The sequence below is a fragment of the Nomascus leucogenys genome, chromosome 10, assembly GCF_006542625.1.
Source record: "Nomascus leucogenys isolate Asia chromosome 10, Asia_NLE_v1, whole genome shotgun sequence".
NCBI classification, from domain to species: domain Eukaryota; kingdom Metazoa; phylum Chordata; class Mammalia; order Primates; family Hylobatidae; genus Nomascus; species Nomascus leucogenys.
The window spans coordinates 56,947,104-56,965,516 of record NC_044390.1 but is presented as its reverse complement, the minus strand read 5'-3'; the positions used below and the strand labels follow the sequence as shown (position 1 = coordinate 56,965,516).

The 18,413-nt window shown below is 49.1% G+C and overlaps 1 protein-coding gene across 1 annotated transcript; it reads right to left on the bottom strand.

The window, feature by feature from the left end:
- Positions 1-488: 488 nt before the first annotated feature.
- On the bottom strand, positions 489-17,947 carry ASF1B (anti-silencing function 1B histone chaperone). The gene is made up of 4 exons (XM_012509608.2): positions 17,677-17,947; positions 7,084-7,199; positions 2,509-2,685; positions 489-1,634 (listed from the first exon to the last, which is right to left on the bottom strand). The coding sequence occupies exons 1-4, from the start codon at positions 17,783-17,785 to the stop codon at positions 1,428-1,430; spliced, it is 609 nt and encodes a 202-aa protein (XP_012365062.1). The 5' UTR covers positions 17,786-17,947; the 3' UTR covers positions 489-1,427.
- Positions 17,948-18,413: the final 466 nt, after the last annotated feature.

The following is an 18,413-nucleotide window of genomic DNA, read 5'->3' as shown; positions in this document are numbered from 1 at the left end:
CAACTACAAGCCGATCTGCTGCTTCGACTTGAATAGCCTCCACCTTCTCCAGCTGCTGTCTGCTCCCATGTTCCCAGGTCAACCACTGTTCCAGGGAGGGAGAGTCAGAGCCTTTCTGTGAATTATGGGGAAATGGCTGACCACTCCGCCTCTGGATGGTTACATGGTAAGGTTTAGTAAAATTTAATAAAAGCATTGCTGTTTGTGTGTTGGGATCACAATGTTAATTTCTTCCTGTGGGTCAAGGGCAAAGTCTGAAAAATCACTCATTATAATCTGTCTGCAGGACAGCTGGTTTAAGTTCTGACAAAGAAAAACCCCTCCTGGAACCTCGGTCTGGAATACAACTGTAGAATCAATTAAGACTGGAGTAGGAAGCTGGGAAGAAGACATGGGACAGCCAACCCACTGGACAGGGCAAGAGGCCACTTCTGGGGAAGAGTGGACAAAGTTTCTTCAGTCCACCAGAGACAAAAGCACAAACAATAATTCTAAACGAAGTGCTTTTAATTTTCAGACCAACCAAACATTTTTAATATAAAAACATTTTAATAATATACAAACAGCAATCACAACAGCATCCACATGGCAGCAAGGGGACCAGGGCACAGAGAGGGGGAGCGGGCTGGGGAGGGACAGTTTTCAGGGTCCCAGTTGCTTCCCTGGCTTGAAATCACCCTGGTCCTAGCAGAGGACAGGTTAAGGCTGCCAGAGGCAGAGGGTCCCTGACCCTGGCCTGGAGACAGACTGCACAGGCAGGCCCTCTGATACCATCTTCCAACCACGGCAGCCTCCAGGAAAAGCCAGATCCATTTAGGAGATAACAGGAAGGTGGCTGTGATTGACAGGAAAGGCAACATGGTTCCTCAGCATCCTGCTGATCACACCTCTGGGAGGGGCTGCTGGATTGAAGAAGACCTAAGATATCTTCCTGGGAGCAGGACAAAAATGGGATCTAAGTCTACCTACTAACCAAGATTCCTGCCTGTGACACCAGAAAGCTGGAGTGGATCTGCTCAGATGTACAGGAAGAGAAAGGAATGACAGAGCCTTTGGCTCAGCAGGACCGGAGCCTTGACAGGCACTGACCAAGAAAGCCTCTAGGCAGGCCAGGGAGGTCTGTGGGAAAGCTTTGGGTCAGTGGTACTCAAGGGTGCACAGTGGCCTTAGGTAGAATTTATGAAGACGAAAAGAACACAAGTCAGAATTTAGAGCTGAAGTACCTTGCTTCTTATAGGCCTGTAGAGGAAAATTGAGATCATCCTTCTGGCCAGGACTAGGGGAGACCCAAAGCCTGTTCTTTCCAAGGGGCTGAGTTAGACCTGGATGCAGCTGATGGCCCCCAAAGTCCTCTAGATGGGCCCTGCAGGACTCGCTGGGAGGTCTGGTTGCCCCTCCCAGTGTGCTGGGACACTCGGTTCCTGCAGTTAGATGCAGTCCATGGAGTTCTCAGGGAGGAGGCCAGGGATGCAGCCAGGGAGGCCCAGGCCCTTGATAGGAGTGCAGTTGAGTGGGAGGCCGCAGCCCAGGGAGGGGTCCTGGGTCTCTATGGCCTCCAGCCTGTCCGTGTTGTTGTCCCAGTTGATATGGAAGCGGGTCACCCGGGGGTTCGAGGCCAAGATGTTCCGCTGGAGCTGGGGCAGGAAGAGGAACATCAACCCTTGTTGGTACACCCTCTCCTTGCTCCCATAGAGCCAGGACACCCCCAATCACCCATCTCAAGCCCAGCAAGAGCAACCTACATATGGAACTCCAGAAAACACCTGTGGCCAGGACCTTTTTATTTATTTATTTATTATTTTTTTTTTTGAGAAGGAGTTTTGCTTTTGTTGCCCAGGCTGGAGTGCAATGATGTGATCTCGTCTCACTGCAACCTCTGCCTTCCGGGTTCAAGCGATTCTCTTGCCTCAGCCTCCTGTGTAGCTGGGACTACAGGTGCAAGGCACCATACCTGGCTCATTTTCGTATTTTTAGTAGAGACGGCATTTCACCATGTTGGCCACGCTGGTCTCAAACTCCTGACCTCAGGTGATCCGACAGCCTCTGCCTCCCAAAGTGCTGGGATTACAACGCGTGAGCCACTGCGCCTGGCCCAGAACCTCTCTCTTTTTTTTTTTTTAAGGGACAGTCTCACTCTGTTGGCCAGGCTGGAATGCAGTGGCACAATCTGAGCTCACTGCAGCCTCACTCCTGGGCTCAAGCAATCCTCCCACCTCAGCCTCCACAGTAGAGCACACCACCCACATCTGGCTCATTTTTTTTTTTTTTGCAGGGGTTAGGGACAGGGTCTCACTATGTTGCCCAGGCTGGCCTATCTAATCTTAATTCTCTAAGACATGCCTTTGAGAAACAAAGGCCTTTTTCTCCTGTTCTAACTCTGTACTGTAAGAACTGAACATTACTTGAAAACCTTAAGAAGTGACCTTGACTCCCAAATTGAATGGCTGAACTCCCCCCCAAGTATAAAGAACGGCCTTGTGGGAAGCAGGAAGTGGAAACAGGCCCCACCTGGGAGAAATCTGGCTTCATGGGCGGGTTCTCACGCAGCTCGGGGTTGAGGTACTCGTTGTTGACGTAGTAGCCCACTCGGATGAACTCCTGTCCATGGTAGGTGCAGGTGATGAGGACCACAGTCACACCCACGGCATCAGTCTCTGGTATAAGGGATGGGTTGGGGGCGTCGGCCTAGGGGAGACACATCCTAGGCCTTAGCAGTGCCACAGCCATGCCTCGATGTCATTAGTACAAAGATTCCCAAGCAAAATGTATTTACTGAGCAAAAAGTATGCTCTCTGCCCTCAGTTTTCTTTTTTTTACTTCTGCCTCTTAGGTTCAAGCAATTCTGCCTCAGCGTCCCAGGCAGCTGGGACTACAAGCGCACACCATCACACCCGGCTAATTTTGTTTTGTTTTGTTTTGTTTTCAATGGAGTTTTGCTCTGTTGCCCAGGCTGAAGTGCAATGGTGCGATCTCGGCTCACTGCAACCTCTGCCTCACAGGTTCAAGCGATTCTCCTGCCTCAGCCTCCCGAGTAGCTGGGATTACAGGTGCCCACCACCATGCCCGGCTAATTTTTGTATTTTTAGTAGAGACAGGGTTTCGCCATGTTGGCCAGGCTGGTCTCGAACTCCTGACCTCAGGTGATCCACCCGTCTTGGACTCCTAAAGTGTTGGGATTACAGGCATAAGCCACCACGCCCAGCCTTTTTTTTTTGCATTTTTAGTAGAGATGGGATTTCACCATGTTGGCCAGGCTGGTCTTAAACTCCTGACTTCAGGTGATCTGCCCACCTTGGCCTCCCAAAGTGTTGGGATTACAGGTGTGAGCCACCATGCCTGGACTTTTTTTTTTTTTTTTTTTACACAGGGTCTGGTCTCCCTCTGTCACCCAGACTGGAGTGCAATGGCACCATCATGGCTCACTGCATCCTTGAACTCCTGGGCTCAAGCAATCCTCCCGCTTCAGCCTCCCAAATAGCTGGGACCACGGTGTGTGCCAACATGTCTAGTCAATTATTTTTTGTAGAGACAGGGTTTCTCCATGTTGCCTAGGCTGGTCTCAAACTCCTGGACTCAAGTGATCCTCTGACCTCAGCCTCCCAAAGGGCTGGGATTACAGGTGTGAGTCACTGTGCCCAGCCAGGAGTTGTCAACTGATGGAAAGACAGAATCAATCCCACAAATGACTACAAAATGTTGACTGTGGCAGGGAGAGGTGTGTGGTACTCTGGAGGAGCGTGGTGAGCCAGGGGACAGTGGCATAAAGCTGAACAGGTGAGGCAGGTGGTATCAGGCCACCCAGGGGCCAGATAAGGGATTGGGAAAGGGCAAGAGGGTAAGCAGGAGGTTAAGTGCCACATCACTCTTGTGATCTGAAAAGAAGCCACTGGCAAAGTGTGGAGCTGTGACAGGAGGAGACTGTAGTGGAAGCAGAAGGCTTACACCAGTCATCCTGGAAAGGCAGTGGACTTGGCCTAGACCGGGCAGTAAAGGACAGATTCAGGGTGTACTGCTGCAAACAAGACCAGCCACGTAATTGGTGCAAAATAAAACCAATGCAAAATGTAAACACCGGGCCCCTCTGGAAAACCTATTAGGTTTCAGACGGTGACAGCAGAGTATCGCACCAAGTGTGGGGTCCTGTGCAGCTGCCTGGGTTGCACACCCAGGCCAGTCCTGATTGTTGAGTATATAGGGCCTGTCAGTGGATTTAGTAGTGGTGGCTGAAGGGGTTAGATAGGATGTGGTAGCTTGGATTAGGGAGGTAACAGCAGTGATGGAGGTAAGGGAGTGTATCCGAGCAGAGGATCCTGAAAAATCACCTGGAGAACTCAGAATCTCCATTTGTTGTTTTTTTTCTTTTCCTTTCTTTTTTTTGAGACGGAGTCTTGCTGTCGCCCAGGCTGGAGTGCAGTGGCGCAATCTCGGCTCACTGCAAGCTCCGCCTCCCGGGTTCACGCCATTCTCCTGCCTCAGCATCTCCGGGTAGCTGGGACTACAGGCGCCCGCCACCACGCCCGGCTAATTTTTTTTTTTGTATTTTTAGTAGAGACGGGGTTTCACCGTGGTCTCGATCTCCTGACCTCGTGATCTGCCCGCTTCGGCCTCCCAAAGTGCTGGGATTACAAGTGTGAGCCACCGCGCCCGGCTGCCTTCTTTTTTTAAAAAGATGGCGTTTCCCTCTGTCATCCAGACTGGAGTGCAGTGGTGCAATCACAGGTCACTGTAAACTCCTGGAACTCCTGGGCTCAAGCGAGCCTATTTTTTTTTTTTTTAGAGGCAGGGTCTCACTCTGTTGCCCACGTTGGAGTGCAGTGGTGCAATCTCAGCTCACTGTAACTTCCACCCCCCGGATTCAAACAATTCTCATGCCTCAGCCTCCCAAGTAGCTGGGATAACAGATGTGCACCACCACATCCAGCTAATTTTTGTATTTTTTAGTAGAGACAGGGTTTCACCATGTTGGCCAGTCTAGTCTTTAACTCCTGACCCCAAGTGATCTGCCTGCCCCAGCCTCCCAAAGTGTTGAGATTACAGGTGTGAGCCATGGCACCTGGCCTCAAGAGAGTCTTCTGCTTCAGCCTCCCTAGTAGCTGGCACTACAGGCCTGCATCACTATGCCTGGTTAATTTTTTAATTTTTTGTAGAGACGGGTCTCGCTCTGTCACCCAGAATGCAGTGCAGAGGTGCAATCATAGCTCACTGTAGCCCCAAACTCTCAGGCTCAAGCAAGCCTCCTGCTTCAGCCTCCCAAGTAGCTGGAATGACAGGTGCAAGCCACCACACCCAGCTAATTTTTTTATTTTTTGTAGAGATGGGGGTCTCGCTATGTGGCCCAGGCTAGTCTGGAACTCCTGGCCTTAAGCAATCCTCCCGCCTCTGCCTCCCAAAAGCTGGAAGCCACCACACCCAGCCAGAATCTACATTTGAAAACCCAGGTAGGGTGCTGCATGAGAGCCATTTAGGAGTTACAGTCCATCCTCATTATTCATGGGTTCCATATGTGCAAGTTCACCTACCTGCTAAATTTATTTGTAACCCCAAGATGAATATCTGCGTGCTTTCACAGTCACTTGCGGACATGCACAGAGCAGGGAAAACCTGGAGTTACCTACCATGCCTGTTCCCACGTAGTTACCTACCACACCTGTTCCCATCTGAGGTCAAACAAGGCAACACTCTGTCTTCTGGTCTCAGCTCTCACTATGAATGAGCGTCCTTTCCTCAGCCTACTTAGTGCTTTTTTCCATGTTTTGTACTTTTTGTTGGTGAGTTTGCTGTCTATGATGGCACCCAACGGTAGTGCTGAAGTGCAGTGTAGAGTACAAGAAAGGCCTTATGGAAAATATGTGTATTAGAGAAGTTTCATTCAGGAGAATTATAGTGCTGTTGGCTGTAAATTCAACATAAATGAACCACTGTATATATTAAATAAGGTGTCTTTCTTTTTTTTCTGAGACAGAGTATCGCTGTATCACCCAGGTTGGAGTGTTCTGGTGCGATCTCAGCTCACTGCAATCTCCACCTCCCAGGTTCAAGCGATTCTCCCGCCACAGCCTCCTGAGTAGCTGGGATTACAGGCACGCACCACCACACCTGGCTGATTTTTGTATTTTTAGTAGAGACGGGGTTTCATCACGTTGGCCAGGCTGGTCTCGAACTCCTGACCTCAGGCGATCCATCCACCTCAGCCTCCCAAAGTACTGGGATTACAGGTGTGAGCCACCATAGCCGGCCTGGTGTCTTTTCAGCAGAAACACACATACAAGTTTACTTATTGACCGGTTGACGAAAACGTGACTTCCAAGAATCTAACCCTGTATTTCCCCTGGGGCAATGGTTCAGTATTCACTAATTCAGTGTTCGTGGCAACTTTATAGAACGTAACTCTTGTGAATAATGAGAATTGCCTGTAAATCAGTGGCAGCTTTGACACAGAGGTGGGGGAAGGGCAGGCCTGACGGCCTCTGAGAGGTCAGATAGTTCCTGACAGTAGAACTAGGAATTGAACCTGAACTTCTAAATTTTTTTTTAATTGATTGATTGTTGCCCAGGCTGGAGTGCAGTGGTGTGGTCTTGGCTCATTGTAGCTTCCATCTCCCAGGCTCAAATGATCCTCCCATTTCAGCCTCCCAAGTGTCTGAGACTGCAGGCGCACACCACCATGCTCTGCTGATTTTTAAATTTTTTGTAGAGATGCGGTCTCACTATATTGCCCAGGCTGGTCTCAAACTCCTGGCCTCAAGCAATCCTCCCACCTCGGCCTCCCAAAGTGCTGGGACTACAGGTATGAGCAACTGTGCCTGGCCTCTATTTTTTTAATACTTGTTTTTTTCTTTTTTTAGAGACAGGGTCTCACTGTGTTGCCTAGGCTGGAGTGCAGTGGCTCACTGCAGCCTCAGACTCCTGGGCTTAAGCAATCCTCTCACCTCAGCCCCTGGAGTAGCTGGGTCTATAGGCGTGAGCCCCTGTGCCCAGCTGAACTTGAACTTTTGATTCCTGAAGCACTCTGGGATTTCAGGTAAAAGATGTTTCTAGGAGTCAAGGGCTAAGGGCTAAGGCCTAAGGCCTCATCTTTCTTACCTGAAAGACAAACATGTGTCTCCCTGCTGGCACAGGGCCCACCAGCACCGAGTCTAGGATCTGATCAAATTCCTCACTCTCAGCCGAGCCAACATAAATGATCTTCCACTCCAGGTCTGCAAAGACATAGGAGGGTTAACGAATTGAAATAGCTCAACAGAAAGAAGGCAGGGAAAGGCTCTTGTATTTTTTTTTTTTTTTTTTTTTTGAGATGGAGTCTTGTTCTGTCACACAGGCTAGAGTACAGTGATGCGATCTTGGCTCACTGCAACCTCCGCCTCCCAGGTTCCAGTGATTCTCGTACCTCAGCCTCCCGAGTGGCTGGGATTATAGGTGCCCTCTGCCACGCCTAGCTGATTCTTTTTTGAGATGGAGTTTCACTCTTGTCACCCAGGTTGGAGTGCAATGGTGTGATCTTGGCTCACTACAATCTCTGCCTCCCAGGTTCAAGCGATTCTCCTGTCTCAGCCTCCTGAGTAGCTGTAATTACAGGCGCCCGCCATCATGGCTGGCTAATTTTTTTATTTTTAGTAGAGACAGGGTTTCACCATGTTGATCAGACTGGTTTATAACTCCTGACCTCAGGTGATCCACCCGCCTCGGCCTCCCAAAAGGGCTGGGATGACAGGTGTGAGCCACTGTACCTGGCCTCTTTTTGTATTTTTAGTAGAGATGGGGTTTCACCATGTTGGCCAAGCTGGTATCCAACTCCTGACTTCAAGTGATCTGCCCGCCTCAGCCTTCCAAACCGGTGGGATTACAGGTGTGAGCCACTGCGCCTGGCCACATCTTGTATTTTATTTTTATTTACTTATTTTTTGAGACAGTCTCCCTCTGTTGCCTAGGCTGGTATGCAGTGGTATGTTCATGGCTTACTGTAGCCTCAACCTCCTGGGCTCAAGCGATCCTCCTGCCTTGGACTCCCACCATGTTGGGATCACAGGTGTGGGCTGCTGTGCCCAGCCTTGTGGTAATTTTAGACAGATCCTTAATATGTTAAAAGACTATTATTCCATCTGTCAAACACTTAGTGCCAGGCACTGCAGTCTTTAATGCTGAGGTGGGCAAGAAGCTCTACCTCCATTAGGGAATTCTGTTTTGTAAGCCTAGCTATGACAGGTGACCTTGACTGTACCTCCAGGGAAACCTGGGCCTCTCAAGGCCTGAGCGTGAACTGTATGGCAGAGGCTGAATTAAGAGCCACGTGACACAGACATGCTGAGAAGGGAACGGCAGGGAGTTGGGTCATTTCAGGGCCCTGCCCACTGGGTGCTGGGATAGGAAGCAGCATCCTCTTTCACACACAGGGACCGGTGCCACTCAACGAAGTGGATCCCTCGACAACTGGGGCAGGGCAGCAGATTCCAATCCGGCAGGAGAGCCAGCCTGCAGGAGGGGGAAGGTGAGGCTGCTCAGGGAGCCAGCCACCATGGTCTTGCAGATCTGGCACCAAGTCATGCCTACTTAGAGACATTTGGGCAACTCAGTCAACAAATGCGGCATCCCGGGGTGATCCTCCAAACACTTTTTTTTTTTTTTTTTTTTGATAGAGTTTCACTCTTGTTGTCCAGGCTAGAGTGCAATGGTGAAATCTCAGCTCACTGCAACCTCTGCCTCCCGGATTCAAGTGATTCTCCTGCCTCAGCCTCCTGAGTAGCTGGGATTACAGGCGCCTGCCACCATAGCTGGCTAATTTTTTGTATTTTTAGTAGAGATCGGGTTTCACCATGTTAGCCAGGTTGGTCTCGAACTCCTGACCTCAGGTCATCCATCCGCCTTGGCCTCCCGAAGTGCTGGGATTACAGGTGTGAGCCACCGTGCCCGGCCTCAAACCCTAACTCTTGCACCCCATCCAGCAGGAGGGCCCCAATCCCCTGAATATGCTCCATTGAGATGAAAGGAAACTGCTTATGGAGCCTCTGGCTGTCAATCACAGGAAATTCCGGTCAACATGGCCTCTTGCAGGAGGTCCAAGTGTATCAGGGGCAAGGTCATGCTGGTACAGGGAGGCTTGGCAAGAGGCTTGAAACTTATTTTCGGCTCTTTAGAAATTACACAACCCTTCAGCTCTAGCAGCTGGGGGAAGTTTCACAAGCTGTGATTTTCACAGGAAGCAAACTCTCTCAGAAGCCACCCTGTTCCTTGGTCCAGTGTCCCACAAAAGCATCCAACTTTGGAAGCACACTGCTGCTGGGTCATGACTACAGAGGCTTGTCACCTGAGCCCCACACCCTTCTTTGATGCACTGGCTACCCGTCCCTTTGTGGTTTCACTCAGGAACCCTATAGCAGGTCTGTAGGATACGGGTGACCATTGAACTCACAGGTGTTTGGTCAAACTAGCCTCTTATTATTTGCAGGGAGGAAGTTGACTTTTTTTTCTTCCTAGACCCCTAGAGACGGGCTCTCGGTCTATCACCCAGGCTACAGTGCAGTGGCGTAATCATAGCTCACTACAGCCACAAATTCCTGCACTCAAATGATTCTCCTGCCTTAGCCTCCCAAGTAGCTGGGACCACAGGCTTGTGCCACACGCCCAGGGAATTTTTAAATTGTTTTTAGAGATGAAGTCTTGCTTGGTTGCCCAGCCTGGTCTCAAGCAATCCTCCCACCTTGGCCTCCCAAAGTGCTGTAATTTGTCTGAGCCATCATGCCCAGCCTGTTGATTTATTTTTGTTACAAGTAGTGACACAACTGGAATCAAGTTTTGGGGGAAGACAGAAAAGCCAGCCAGCCCTGCTCTCTCCTTTCTAAAGCAGTTGTATCATTTTGGTATGCTTCCTTCAGCCCTTTCCTCTCATAGCCGGTAGAATCCTGTACGGGTGCATTTAATTCATGTCCTGGGAAGGTAGACAAAAAAGACTAAAGGGTACCCATGGGCACCTGATGTTGTCCAGCTGAGGTCAATACTAATTGGCAAAACCTAAACAAAGAGCATGTGGAAACTCACCGAAAGAAATGGGCCCTTGCAACATAGGGAGACTCGACTCTATTAAAAATCAACAAAATTAATTGGGTGTGGTGGGGCGTGCCGGTGGTCCCAGCTATGTGGGAGGCTGAGGTTGGAGGATCACTTGAGCCTAGGAGTTCAAGGCTGCAGTGAGCCATGATCGAGCCACTGCACTCCAGCCTGGACGTCAGAGACCCTATCTCAAAGGAAAAAAAAGAAAAAGAAAAAATGTACTGTGTTGACTGTCAGGCACATGGGCTGAAATGGCTCTTTTAACCAGGGTCGGAAAGAAACTGGAGAATTAACTGAGGGCTGTAGAGAAATACTGACTCAAGAGTTAGAGCAGCTAGTTGGGCACGGCGGCTCATGCCTGTAATCCCAGCACTTTGGGAGGCCGAGGCAGGCAGATTGACTGAGCTCAGGAGTTTGAGACCAACCTGGGCAACATGGTGAAACCCCATCTCTACTAAAAATATAAAAATTTAGCTGGGCATGATGGTGTGCACCTGTAATTCCAGTTACTCAGGAGGCTGAGTCATAAGAACTGCTTGAACCTGGGAGGAGGCAGAGGTTGCAGTGAGCCGAGATCATGCCACTGCACTCCAGCCTAGGCAACAGAGCCAGCATCTGTCAAAAAAAAAAAAAAAAAGAAGGAAAGGAAGAAATAAAGTTATAGGTATAGGGCCAGGCGAGGTGGATCATTGGATCATGCCTGTCATCCTAGCACTTTGGAAGGCTGAGGCGAGTGGATTGCTTGAGCTCATAAGTTTGAGATCAGCCTGGGCAACACGGCGATACAAAAAATACAAAAAATTAGCCAAGCGTGGTGGCATGCCCCTGTAGTCTCAGCTACTCAGGAGGCTGAGGCAGGAGAATTGCTTGAACCTGGGAGGCGGAGGTTGCAGTGAGCTGAGATCGTGCCTCTGCACTCCAGCCTGAGCAACACAGTGAGACTCCATCTCTACTAAAAATAAAAAAAAATTAGCTGGGCGTGGTGGTGTGCACCTGTAATTCTAATTTATTTTATTTTTTTTGACACAGAGTCTCGCTCTGTCGCCCAGGCTAGAGTGCAGTGGCACAATCTCGGCTCACTGCAAGCTCTGCCTCCCGGGTTCATGCCATTCTCGTGCCTCTGCCTCCCAATCAGCTGGGACTACAGGCGCCGGCCACCATGCCCGGCTAACTTTTTTGTATTTTTAGTAGAGACGGGGTTTCACTGTGTTAGCCAGGATGGTCTTGATATCCTGACCTTGTGATCTGCCCGCCTTGGCTTCCCAAAGTGCTGGGATTACAGGCGTGAGCCACTACGCCCAGTCGAGAATCATCTTAAATTTGCTGAAGTGCCCAGGCATGGTGATGTGCACCTGTGGTTCCAGCTACTTAGGAAGCTGAGGTGGGAGGATTGCTTAAGCCCAGGAGTTCAAGTCCAGTCTGGGCAACATGGTGACACCCTATCTCTTTAAAAAAAAAAATCTGGCTGCAGTGTTATAAGTAGAGACATATGTGTATGATTTCATCTCTAAATATAATCTTTCTTTAGAATTATACATGGGACACAAATCACCAATACAGCAGGAACTCATAGCTATGAGTACACGACACAGCTGTACATATGACGTGGATACCTAACCTTCTGAGCAATGTCAAGGCAACTCGACTGTGCTCCATGTTATCTCTCTGCGCTAACTTCACAAGCTAGTCCCTGTGCAAGACATACCTCCACTGTATATATATATATATATTATATATATATATTGTATATATATTATATATATATATTGTATATATATTATATATATTGTATATATATTATATATATATATTGTATATATTATATATATATATTGTATATATATTATATATATATTGTATATATTATGTATATATATTTTATGTATATATTATGTATATATATTTTATGTATATATTATGTATATATATTTTATGTATATATATTTTGTATATATATATTTATGTATATATATTTTGTATATATATTTATATATATATTTTGTATATATATATTTATATATATATTTTGTATATATATATTTATATATATATATTTTGTATATATATATTTATATATATATATTTATATATATATTTTGTATATATATATTTATATATATATATTTTGTATATATATATTTATATATATATATTTTGTATATATATATTTATATATATATATTTTGTATATATATATTTATATATATATTTTTTATATATATTTATATATATATATTTTGTATATATATATTTATATATATATATTTTGTATATATATATTTATATATATATATTTTGTATATATATATTTATATATATATATTTTGTATATATATATTTATATATATATATTTTGTATATATATATTTATATATATATTTTGTATATATATATAAAAATGATAAGACTAAAGACGTACACAGTTATTGTAGCTGAACTAGCTAAAAAGCCTGCTTCCTGCTTTTTTGTTGTTGTTGTTTTTTTTGGGACAGTCTTGCTCTGTCGCCCAGGCTGGAATGCAATGGCGCAATCTGGGCTCACTGCAATTTCCACCTCCTGGGTTCAAGCGCTTCTCCTGCCGCAGCCTCCCAAGTAGCTGGGACTATAGGCGCCTGCCACCAAGCCCAGCTAACTTTTGTATTTTTAGGAGAGACAGGGTTTTACCACATTGGCCAGGCTGGTCTCAAAACTCCTGACCTCAGATGATCCACCTGCCTTGGTCTCCCAAAATGCTGGGATTACAGGGGCAAGCCACTGTGCCTGGCCATTTTGTTTTGCTTTGTTTTTGAGACAGTCTCGCTCTGTCACCCAGGTTGGAGTGCAGTGGCACAATCTCAGCTCACTGCAACCTCTGCCTCCCGAGTTCGAGCGATTCTTCTGCCTCAGCTTCCTGAGTAGCTGGGATTATAGGCACGTGCCACCATGCCTGGCTAATTTTTGTATTTTTAGTAGAGACGGGGTTTCACCATTGTCAGTTAGGCTGGTCTCGAACTCCTGACCTCGTGATCCATCCGCCTCGGCCTCCCAAAGTGCTGGGATTACAGGTGTGAGCCACCGCACCTGGCTTTTTCTTTTTTTTTTTTTGAGATGGAGTCTTGCTTTATTGCCCAGGCTGGGATGCAGTGGCGCAATCTTGGCTCGCTGCAAGCTCTGCCTCCTGGGTTCACGCCATTCTCCTGCCTCAGCCTCCCGAGTAGCTGGGACTACAGGCGCCCACCACCACATCCAGCTAATTTTTTGTATTTTTAGTAGAGACGGGGTTTCACCATGTTGGCCAGTCTGGTCTCGAACTTATGACCTCAAGTAATCTGCCTGCCTTGGTCTCCCAAAGTGCTGGGATTACAGGCGTGAGCCACCGTGCCCGGCCTCCTTTTTTTGTTTGTTTTTTGCCTTTGTTCATAATCAAAGATGAGCTCTGCTGCCATAACAACTTCGTTAGTTCTGGGTCAGAACATCTGGCTTCTATGACTTATTCAACCAGTGTCTGTTGAATTTCTCAGCTAAACGTGGAAGAATCTATTTCCAGATATGGAAGATAAAAGTGCAAAGGGGGTTTGGGGCCCCTGAGAAATAGGGGTCACCCAACTGGGGCTTAGGGGTTAGGGTGTTTTTTTTTTTTTTTTGAGATGGGGTCTTGCTCTCTCACCCAGGTTGGAGTGCAGTGGTGCAATCATGGCTCACTGCAGCCTTGACCTCCTGGGCTCATGCAATCCTCCCACTTCAGCCTCCTGAGTAGCTGGGACCAAAGGTGCCACCAAGCCCCGTTAATTTTTTATGTTTCTGTAGAGACAAGGTTTTGCTATGTTACCCAGGCTGGCCCAAAACTCCTGGGCTCAAGAGATCCTCCTTCCTTAGCCTCCCAAAGTGGTGGAATTACAGGTATATGCTACCTCACACATCTGGGTTAGGGGTTTCGTCAGATTTTCAGTTGACACTGCTGAGAGTGAGGCAGATTCTCTTTTTCAGGGAGAGGAGTCCAGAAAGAGGCAGAAAGCAAGCTGGCAGATCAGTCACAGAGAGCCCTAGGACTGGAAGAGCCAGGATTTCTTACTTGAGTTACTTGAAGGAAAAGCTTTATCATCCAGGTGCAATTAACAATAGCATTCCCTGGCCAGGCACTTAGGATTCAAAGTGTAATCCCAGCACTTTGGGAGGCTGAAGTGGGCAGATCACTTGCGGTCAGATTTGAGACCAGCCTGGCCAACATGGTGAAACCTCGTCTCTACTAAAGACACAAAAATTAGCCGGGCATGGTGGCTCAAGCTTGTAATCCCAGCTACTTGGGATACTGAGGCCGGAGAATCGCTTTAACTCGAGAGGTGGAGATTGCAGTGAGCTGAGATCGCACCACTGCACTGTAGCCTGGGTGACATAGTGAGACTCCATTTCTAATAATAATAATAATCATAGGCCGGGCACAATGGCTCATGCCTGTAATCCCAGGCCGAGGCAGGCGGATCACGAGGTCAGGAAATCGAGACCAACCTGGGTAACACAGTGAAACCCCATCTCTACTAAAAATCCAAAAAGTTAGCCGGGCATGGTTTTGGGCGCCTGTAGTCCCAGCTACTTGGGAGGCTGAGGCAGGAGAATGGCGTGAACCTGGGAGGCGGAGATTGCAATGAGCTGTGATGGCGCCACTGCACTCCAGCCTGGGTGACACAGCGTGACTTCATCTCAAAAATAAATAAATAATTTAAAAAATAATAATAATAATAATAATAGCACTTCTCTTCACTGCGTTTTGAGTGTCCTGATTAGGCAATAAATTCTGTGGTCATTCCTATCTATGCTCCACCCCTGAAATAGGGAATCCTTCCTTTCTTTCCCTGGATTGGAGCAAAGATAAAGAATTTAGATTCAAAACTTCAGTGCCAATACTTCTACAAACTGGCTGTGTGACTCTGGTGAAGTCACTCCATTTCTATTAAAAAATGACCAGCAGAGGCTGGACGCAGTGGCTCACGCCTGTAATCCCAGCACTTTGGGAGGCTGAGGAGGGCGGATCACCTGAGGTCAAGCGTTCAAGACCAGCCTGGCCAACATGGTGAAACCCCATCTCTACTAAAAATACAAAAATTAGCCGGGCGTCGTAGCAGGCGCCTGTAATCCCAGCTACTCGGGAGGCTGAGGCAGGAGAATCGCTTGAATCTGGGAGGCGGAGGTTGCAGTGAGCCAAGATCACGCCATTGCACTCCAGCCTGGGGGACAAGAGCGAGACTTCGTCTCCAAAAAAACAAAAAAAAGGACCAGCAGGTTGAATTTAGCCCTTCCGGCTCTAATTCTATAAATAAGTTAGTAAAGTCACAGGGCAGGGGCTTCCTAGGAGTAGAAGTACCAGATAATGACCACGCAACCATTTTTAAATGCAAGGAACACCAACAGGCTGATTGAAACCTGATCTCCTGCCGTCTGGGAGCTGGGAATCCCTCAACCTATTACTTCCTTCCATCTCCTCCTGGCTTTTAAATTAAATCTTATTCCACAGCGTCATTCTACACTTTATTTATTTATTTACCCGCTGCCCTGTTCCAGAAAGGATTTAACTCGGCATATTCTATAGTTAGCCACAAGTAGACTCCTTAATTTAAAAAGGAGCGAGAGAGACTGGGGAGAGACAGACCCACTGGCCTACCCAAAGCACATCCACATCTCACTCTATCAGCCCCAAGCTAGTCCAGGCGACCAGCTTTGAGGGCAAAACACCTACCTGCCCCCCGAGAGGCACTAGTTAGCATATCCTGGCTTCACAGGCCCCCAGATCACCACCTCCTCGGCTGCTGCCTTTTCTCTTTTAACCACCAAGCAGAAAAATGGCCTAATGGAGTACTTCTTCCTGAAAGCAGGACTTGCCTTTTAGCGGTGCCAAGGCTCCCTGGGTGACCTTAGATTTTGGATATGTACAGGCCTTGACATGAAAGGTCTTTTGCGCTTTGTGGCTCCTGTCTTCTCATCTATGAGATGAGAGCCATGTCCAGCTTTAAGTCACACAGATTAATAAGTACATCTGCAGAAGCACCTTGGAAAAGATGTACAGGAGGCTGTGACCTCCGAGCTCCAGCCGACTGTTTGAAGCTGGAGCCCGTCACAGCTCAGCCCAACCCACCCATCCCCCAGACTAGGTCAGACCATCAAAAGCAATGGGAGCTTAGCACTGATTATCCAGCTTTATTAAAAAAAAAAAAGAAGAAGAAGAAGAAGACCGGGCGCAGTGGCTCACGCCTGTAATCCCAGCACTTTGGGAGGCCAAGGCGGGTGGATCACTTGAGGGGAGGCCAAGGTGGGTGGATCACTTGAGGTGAGGAGTTCGAGACCAGCATGGCTAACGTGGTGAAACCCTGCCTCCACCAAAAATACTAAAATTAGCCGGGCGTGGTGACAGGCGCCTGTAGTCCCAGCTACTTGGGAGGCTGAGGCAGAAGAATCGCTTGAACTCGGGAGGTGGAGGTTGCAGTGAGCCGAGATCATGCCATTGCACTCCAGCCTGGGCAACAGAGCGAGACTCTATCTCAAAAAAAAAAAAAGAAGAAGAAGAAGAAAGAAAAAGAGACAGAAAAATTGCTGCAGTAACTCAGCTGGAAACGGGTGGGCAAACCTGGAGAACTAGCTAATGCCTGCCTGGCTATGCCACCCCTCGGATCTCAGTGTGTTTATCCAAGCCCACAGAAGAAGGTGGGGAAGGGGAGCTGGGGAGACCAAGTTCCCCTCAAAGACGGTAGCATCCTTTCCCAGGGAGAGCTCAAGCATAGTGGGGTTGGGCCCCAACGAAGGAGGGAAACCAGTTTCCAGGGTATGTGCATTGGGGCAGAAAAGCAGCAGCAACTGGTAGGCGTAGGGTTATTGAAATATTGGCAGGTTGGGGAAGGGACTGGTGGGACACAAATGGGAAGATGGGGGTGAGAGCGGTCCTGAAAAGGGGTTGAGGGGTTTTCACAGGGAAAAAAAGGTTACTGGAGGGGAGGGTCTTCATGGTGAGGAGAGAAAGGAGCTTGGGTGAGAGGTCTCCATAGGGAAAATAGGAGATGACTGGGATTTCCCCCCGGGGAAAATGGGAAGGAGCTGGATATTGGGGGTCTCCAGAGGGAAAATGGGAGGTGTGAGTATCTCACTACAGGAAAGAGGGAATAAGTGGGCAAAAGTGGGTGGGTGGTTGAAGCGGGGGTCTTGCCACAGGGAAACCACGGTGGCTGAAGATCTCCGTGGGTTAAGAAATGGAGGCCGAGAAGGTCTCCCCATGAAAACGGGTACCTAGGAAGAGCTCCAGAGAAAAAAGATGGATGAGGTTCCCCACGCGGGAAATGGGGCTTGGAGGGGATTAATCTCTATGGGGAGGTCGGGGCGGGCAGTGGGGGAAGAGGTCACGGGGAGGTCCGAGTTAGCTAGCGGGGGGTCTCCACCCGGGAGGTCAAGGCGGGCAGTGGGGGAGGAGGTCACGGGGAGGTCCGTGTTGGCTGGTGGCGGGGGTTCTCCACCGGGAGATCCGGTTGACTGGCGGGCTGGGGGAGATCGGGGTTGGCAGAAGGGGGACGAGGGATTTCATGGGGGAGATCAAGTTGGCCATGGGAGCGGTTCTCCGAGGGGAGGCCGGGGTCGGCCCGAGGGTGGGGGGTCCCCGCACAGGCCCAGCCTCACCGTCCGCCAGGGCTTCACTGCACTCGAAGCTGATCTCGAACCGGAAGGGGCTGTGGAAAGGGCTCGGGTTCTCCAAGACCGCCACGTTCAGCACCGACACCTTGGCCATCGCCTCGCCGCGCCGCAGCAGGGGCAGGGGCTGTGGCTGTGGCTGTGGCGGAGGCCGCTCCTGGGTCCGGTGGGGTCAGTGGGGTAGGGCTGACCAGGTCCTCTCCCGCCTCTTCTCTCCGCTGACTGAAGTGCGTACCTAGTCCGCGCGCCGCCTTCAAATAGCCGGCCTCCGCGCTCTGGCCAATCACCGCCAACGCTCCCCGGCGGCGCGCGCACCCCCTCAGCCAATCCGGGAGCGCCGATCGGCGCGCGCCCAGACTCCCCGGACCAATCAGCGGAGCTCCCTCTCCGCAGCGTGTGAGGAGGGCGAAACTGTCTCCAGGCTTCTTAGCGTGTCCTCTGGGAACCAATCCCCAGCGTCTCCGACTTGGATGTCAACGGCGGGAATGGACGGAGTCACAGCGCCGGCCTCCTTCTGGCCAATCCTGAGGGTTCCCGCACCGGCGTGGCCCGCCCCTCGCCTCGCTTTTCCGGGAGATGTATCCCGCAGCGCGCAGCGCCGCCAACCGCCGAGCGGTGGCGCGCGGCGCTCGCTAAAGAAGGCGGGAAGGGCGGTGCTCGCACCCTAAGTGATTGGCAGGAGGGAGTGGGGGGCGGAGATAAACGGGTTTTCTGAGAGCTGATTG